This window comes from Lytechinus pictus, chromosome 12, assembly GCF_037042905.1.
Source record: "Lytechinus pictus isolate F3 Inbred chromosome 12, Lp3.0, whole genome shotgun sequence".
Classification (NCBI taxonomy): Eukaryota; Metazoa; Echinodermata; class Echinoidea; order Temnopleuroida; family Toxopneustidae; genus Lytechinus; species Lytechinus pictus.
In genome coordinates, this window is record NC_087256.1 from 25,886,154 (window position 1) to 25,893,795 (window position 7,642).

General features: G+C 34.8%; 1 protein-coding gene across 1 annotated transcript; it reads right to left on the reverse strand.

Moving 5' to 3' along the window:
- Positions 1–383: 383 nt before the first annotated feature.
- Positions 384–7,243, reverse strand: LOC129272333 (methylated-DNA--protein-cysteine methyltransferase-like). The gene is made up of 4 exons (XM_064107249.1): positions 7,079–7,243; positions 5,568–5,714; positions 4,643–4,785; positions 384–4,160 (listed from the first exon to the last, which is right to left on the reverse strand). The coding sequence occupies exons 2-4, from the start codon at positions 5,711–5,713 to the stop codon at positions 3,898–3,900; spliced, it is 552 nt and encodes a 183-aa protein (XP_063963319.1). The 5' UTR covers position 5,714; positions 7,079–7,243; the 3' UTR covers positions 384–3,897.
- Between the last annotated feature and the right edge of the window lie 399 nt (positions 7,244–7,642).

Consider the following 7,642-nt stretch of genomic DNA (forward strand, 5'->3'; position numbering starts at 1 on the left):
TCTGAAACCCAACCTTCCTACTCTCTTCCGCTTTCCTCTTCCATGTCTTCTTTTGCTGTCCCATCCTCCTAGAACTAAAAAACCCTTCTTAAAGGGAAAGTTTTCTCTGCATTTAGATATTTATTGCAGCCTCTAGAATAATTGAATAGGAATCGTTCGTCACTCTGCAGTCACAGTTCCACACACAGAGTGCGCATTTTGCCATTGAAATTGTATGCACGATGAGTGGTGCGTAGCTTTAGGACCTGCATAGCTTTGGGCTCCCATTGTGATAACAAGCTACCATAATAGTTATCACGGTTGAATTGTGTAGAAAATAATAAAAAAAATTGTAAAAAAAAAAAAAAAAACGCATGAAATAATGAATTACAGGTATAGAACTATTTCCAATATAAAAATATTTATTCTGAAATCAAGTACATGAAAATTAAGAAACATAGCATGTAAGAAAGGTTGAATATAAGAATATGTTCTATTTGGCAAACTTTGTCTCCATATACTTGAATTATGAACATTTTACATTAATATTACACATCTGGTATCATACAAAATATAAATCAAATCTTTCTGAACACTCATCTACAAAAAACAATGTCAAAAGGCTACCTTTACAAGTATCTCGGGGTAGCATATCATCAGCTGATAAAATCAAGTGCAGCAATGAAAAGAATGTAATAAATCCGGATTTTAAGTTTACTAGATAAAATCCTGAATTTTACACATTCTTGAAAACATGAAGTACATATTTTATGCAAGAAGACATCACAGCTCAGCAGCCAATAAATGAAAAAGTCTGGGAAGATTAAATATTCATTATGCACATTATTTTTTTCTTTCTTATACTGTATGTATCATAAAAGGATATTACAGAAAGTGAAGAAAATGAAAAAAAAAAATTTTGCCCAGCTATTACACAAAAAAATGTTCTCTATTTTCTATTTAAAGTGGTTACAAGTATCCTGTATTTTCATTACAAATGTATCTAATGAAAATGAGAAAAATTATATGTACTGTTTATTGACCCGTTTGCCCAAAGTGATTAGGCTATGACAAATTCTTGTAGAACTTGTATCTACTTTCTATCATAACCAAATAAACCAGGTAAAGGAAAGCAAGAGTAGGGGGGATGAGAGAGAGAGGAGAGTGAGAGAGAAAGGAGAGTGAGAGGGGAGCAATCCTTTGCTAATTTTTAATTACAACATGCTAATTTGATAAACAGTTGAAAAGATCATTTAGTACTGTACTGAACAAAAAATGATAAATTCTAACATTGAACCTATAATTGTACTCGAAGATCACCAACGAATGATCACATACACAAAATTATCAGCAAGGAATAAGGCAGGAGCTGTATGATTACAAAAACAGAAGAGAACAATGGTTCCTTCTCTCTAGTACTACTCTCACACATTACAAGAAATTTCAGCTCTACATGTACCTATTAAATGTGGGGCAATTATGGACCACAGGAATGGCTTAGCCTTAGATTTGAGACAACGGTAAAATATGATAATTTTTAAAACAAAATAAATGAACAGTAGACTTCCAAGTAGACAGTGAACTGATGGAAAGCATCTGGGCTGACATGATTGATATAAATACTACAGAGAGACACATGTTTTCCTTTCAGTGATTTCATTTCCAGTATACCATTCCAAAATTACTCTTTCAGTCATTAGAAAGCAGTAGCCAAGAATCCCCAAGATCCATAATTCTGCTGAAATTTCAAGCAAGAAATTACAAATCAATGGCCTATTTCCTTGGGGGTGCTGTGTGTATTATTTTCCACTAGGCAGCACCCCCAGGAATTCTTGACGGTGTGACAAAAAATGGAGAAATGTAACCAAAAGGACCTATTTTTTGTACAGAAATCCTTTTTTTTTTTGCTTGTCAAATTGCTCGGGACAAAAATTACAATTTTTTGAGGTGAAACCTTTTTTTTTTCTTCTTGTCAAATTGACATCGGCACCCCCAGTCAAAAAATCGTTCCCAGGGCCCTGTATTAGTTTAAAGGTCCTATGACACAAAAACCATCTTATTTTGGATATATATCTATTCTTGGGTAGTTTTACTTGAAAAATACGAATTTGCCATCTGTTTCTGTGTACGACGAACCGGTGTTGAGTTATTCCATGGACATGAACTACAACGATAACGCCAACTAAAATTTTAGAAAAAGTCGGTCGATCGACCTGTCAATCATTGTGACGTCATCGAAAGAAAGCTTTCTCATCTGTGCAGCCGTACCCCTAGTTATTGCACATGTTTCTCGTGTAGTTGCTGTTTCGACCGAGCTCATCCTTAACAGATTTTAAAGATTTTTATGAGGTTTTGATCATGGCTGCAGCATCGTCATCAGCTACGTCTGATATTCTTCAGACTTTGAAGATTCAGGTTCTGAATATTATTCCAGCAGTTCAATTTATTTACTTTGAATCCACACGTGCAACCACAATAGGCACTTCATGCTCCAAACGTCAACAACACTCAGCAGATTCTTCCCCTGACGTCATAATTGTCCCGTGATATACGAAACCATATCGGGCTGAATTTTTTGTGGGCGTGGCGAATTTGGCTCGATTTTCAATATAAAACTGCCTTTGAACCTGATGTGGGATGTTTTTCGGGTAAAATTTTGATGGAATCGTTATTAGTAACCACTAAGCTAACGAATAAACCAGCATCTTTGCTGTATTTCATAGGACCTTTAACTCTGTTACTCTGGTCTCACACTCTAAGCATTGCAAATTATCAATAAATACAATTATTTTCATAATCGTTAAATCATTGGAAAGATCTCCTTTAACTCACAAGAGAGCAGGCAGTGTAAACAAATGTTTGACATTTACAGCTTTCCATAACTTTAGCCCAGACTTACATGTACACCATGTCCAAAGTTAAACCAGAGTTCATAACACCGGCCAATATATCTTATACAGTGGCATAACAAGCCAAAAACTTAGGGCCACACCACTTTATACAGAATAAGATCTGTATTAGTAGTGAGCAAGCAAAAATTATCACCTGTTTTAAAATGAAATTCCAATTTTGTGATAGATTTGTCAGAATATTATATCATATTTTATCCTCTTTTTAATCATCCCCCCCTTCTTTTTCTTGGTTGTGGAACTTATGGTCCATGGTCCACCAAGACCCAATCTGTAAGTTAATAATCTTAAACAATAAAAAGATACAGTAATCAGTTGATATCTATCAAATGATAAAACAACTCGGCAGTACAAGTATCTGGTTTCAAAATTGAATCTTTGAAATATTAAAGAAATGAACAAACAAATAAACAACAAGTCTAGAGGCATAAATTCTCTCAACTACACTTAATATTTCAGTTAACTTTTGAAGATCATTCATTTTTATTTACACGTAAAGTCAAATTAAAAAAGGAACAGGACAAAATTTTGTCCAAACTCAAAGAGACAGAAAAGTTTACATTGTTCAAAGTAGTGCACAAAAACATTTGTGAACAAAACACATGAAATGTCATCAACATTAGATGTAAAATAGGAAGTTATGATATTTCAAAGAAATTTACAAAATTTTGTAGACTTAAAGATGCAGAAGCTCTACATTTAATTTGGCACATGAGCATGGAGGAATAAGACCATGTTTGATTTTGATAATTCAGAATTTTTACAAAAAATTAACAGCAGGTGACGTCATCGAATCTTTCATTTTGAGCATCCACCACGTGTTGTGCTGTTATTTACCAGTCAGCAATACATGTACGTTAAAATATCATTACTCTATTAGTTCATATCCGCATTAGATGACATTTTCAGGGTTGTGCTTATTCTTATCTCTATTCAATCGACTCATTGTTTGGGTGAACCAAAGCCATTAACATATCATCTGAAATATCATAATTCGATGAAGTTACGCTCAATAACTAGCTCCTTCATGTTTCAAGAGCCACTCCTTCAGGACGATCCCCTTATCAGACATGAAGCCTCCCAGCTTACCTCCGCTTCCCAGTACCCTGTGACATGGTACCACCAATGGGGTGGGGTTGTGCCTCATTGCCCCGCCCACTGCCCTAGCACCATGAGGATTGCCTAGCATAGCGGCGAGCTCTCCGTAGGTCACGGTCTGTCCTGCTCGGACATCGGATGCAAGCTTCTTCCAAACTTGAGATGAGAAAGAGTCTGTAATAATCAAACAAAGTGGACTTTCATCAATTTACAAGTAAACCATAAACAGAGGATACTAGTGGTAAGCCTAATTTCTAAGTCATTCTTAATTTGCACAATATGTTTAAAACTTCTTTCTCGTACAATTAACATACCAGTAAACTTTGGTAATACAGTTCCTGTTTTACAAAGATTTAACCATCACATAAATTGCAATTTTAAATTATATCTTACTAACATATTCTACAGGAAAAAAATCTCTATAAAAAAGATACTTTAACATAACAATATTTCTGATATTTTGTTTGTCAAACATGGGAAGATTTTAGGAAATGTCTTTGAGGACGGCTAAAAAATTAATTTGGAAGTCAACTGCGGCAATTTTGAATTATATCAACTGGCATAATAAATCATTCATGCACTTCATCTTCAGGTTTTTATATTGATTAGGACAAGTTTCAAACATAAATCTGATTTTAAGATGAATCACAATTTACCTGATTTGAATTCTGTAATATGCAGAGGAGGAAGGGGAAGGCTCGTGATAGAACTAGCATCTTCAAAATATTTTCTCAGCCAATCAGAGCACTCCTTCAGGGAAGCTGACCAATGGCTTGGTTCCTCAAATACTTCAATTATTCTGATCAGAAGGTATGGAAATTTTAATAAAATGATTATTTTGCAGAGATTTGTGGTGTGGAGATCTAAAGATTTCCAAATGGGTAGAGAATCTTATTTAAAAATTCATTAAAATGGTGGCATGAAATTAATTTTTTGAATGATCATTGATGTTTTGAAATCCATAATTACCGGTATACCCCCACCCCCCCCCCTAATATTTGTTTTCTTTTATAATTATTATTCTTGGGGAAAAATTTCACACAAAAAATGTCTGAAGTCATTTACTTTTTTAAGGTACACTACAGTTAAACTGTGATGATGCTTTTATTATTTCATGAAAATGAGTCTACTCTGACAACCGATTCATCAAATGAATATGCACACGTTTCAAACTACTGTACAATGTCTTATAATAATCAAGTACCAAGTTACAGATCCTTCTGTTCATGAGAAAGGATTATTAATATTATCAAACAAATCTAAAAAAGTCTGAGATACAAACTATGCCTAGAACACAAAATACAAGATACGAAGCATACAATCAAGCCAAATATTTTATTTTTTAATTGGGGGGGGGGGGGGGTCAGCTTGATAAGGCCCCTGTTGCTGCCCTGTTGATTCAGAAGTGATCATTTATTAATTTTACTCTTTAGCACATTAACTTGCAGCTTTTTTCACAACTCTTCCGCTGAAATCACATTCAAAGAGAAAACATAGTATGATTTGGCATGCAAATTCAAAAGCACACCAATAGCAAAGCCCCCCCCCCCCCGCTCCCACAATTTGTAATACCGTACTCACTTTGTGCTCTGTTTTGGCAATGTCTTTGCAGCTGTCAAACTAATCTTGTGCACACCGACATCACATCCGGTCACTGTCACATGACCAATTGGTGTTGACAGGACAACTGTTGCCATGTCACAGGCTACTTTCTTAAGGGAAGGCATGCTGTAAAAATGTAAAAAAATAATAAAGAAAAAGAAAAGAAAGTTGAAAACAATTAAAAATGATTATTTAAAGGACAAGTCCACCCCAACAAAGAGTTGATTTGAATAAAAAGAGAAAAATCCAACAAGCATAACACTGAAAATTTCATGAAAATCGGATGTAAAATAAGAAAGTTATGATATTTAAAATTTTCGCTTGATTTCACAAAACAGTTACCGGTATATGCACATCCTGGTTGGTATGCAATTGAGGAGACTGATGACGTCATCCACTCACTATTTCTTTTGTATTTTATTATACGAAATATGAAATATTCTAATTTTCTCCTCATTGTCAAGTGATACAGCGATTAATTCCTCCCTGAACATGTGGAATTAGCATTGTTTAATACTATATGTTTCAGTCAAGTTGGTCCTTATTGTCAAAGCTTAAAAAAATTGAAATATTGTATAATTCAAACAATAAAAAACAAAAGAAATAGTGAGTGATGGACATCAACTGACTCACCTAGTTGTGCATATCACTGTTTTGTGAAAAATAAGTGAAACTTAAAAATGTCATAACTTTCTTATTTTACATCCGATTTTGATGAAATTTTCAGCACTATGCTAGTTTGATTTTTCTATTTTCCTGAGTGGACTTGACCTTTAATAATCCAACCATGCATAACTTGTCTACTGTCAAAGATACATTTAATTGGATGATGCCTGATCTGACGACGCTGATGGTATATTGAAATATTCTTGATCTACATCATTATTTGAATGGATAAAATCACTGCCACTGGCCTTTAGGCTTTAGTCATTTGTCTTAGAAATATTAATTATTCAGGCAGTGTGGACATTAGGTCTACATGTATTTCTGTCAGATCAGGGATTTGCTCCGCTGAGACTTCGTCTGGCTCTGCGGCATCCCCTCCGTCAATAGGACTAGGAGGGAAAAAAATCAGAAAATGTTGAAAAACTCCTCCGAAACAGCGGAATTATCAGTCTATGTGGACATGAATTATGAATGATGGGATGTGAAACGCATGCAGGAAAATGTGTCGTGATATAATAATATCCATTCAAGTCAGATTTATTCCTCAAGCAATTGCATGTTTGTAATATATTCCCATCTTGTGCGAAACAAACCAGTGTTACAGGCTATTGAGTATTGGTTAGTAACGAAACAGTGCATAAACTAACTTGTTAAATTATGCCTAATTGAGTTTGAGTGGGCCTGGGGTCGGGTATACGGCCACGGGTCGGAATTAAGCGGTGGGCAGCCCGGGGGCGCGGGGGGTCAGCGATCGCGCCTGTTCGTACTGTCTGTGGCGTGTGAAAAAAATGAGCTAGTTTGACTTAAAGTTTGACTCGATTTACCTTGTCTGTTTACTCGAGATCGGGTAGCGACTTCAGTTATTAGTTATCAATGAATGAACAACAAGCTGTTGAATCGACTGCGGATTTTAAGCCTTGCAAAAATTAATCAGAGTCACGTTGGGTCTGATACCGATACATACGCCATCACTGGCACTGCATCATCATGCATGCTGGCTTGTTTTGTTTATTAAATATTTTAGTCTTGTGTCCATAAATCTAGGTATTCAACATTCATACTTTTTCTCTAACAAATGCATAGATAATATCGAGTAATTATTGGTGTGATAAATAAATTTCAATTTATCATCTTTTTCCATGCATCAGTATATTTTACTCTGATTTGATCAAAGAGATTTATAGATTATTTTAAATATATCAAATGGACTTCGATCAAACTAACCATTCCTATGTCGGCCTATCAAAAATAAAAACAACATACAGCTATGGAGAGCAAATAGGGACAAATATTTTTTTGCTGTGTGTAATAGAGGAGGGGTATATAATAAATAGTGATAAAACATAAATGACGATTTAATATGGTTTTATGCACAGGTTTCTTATTGT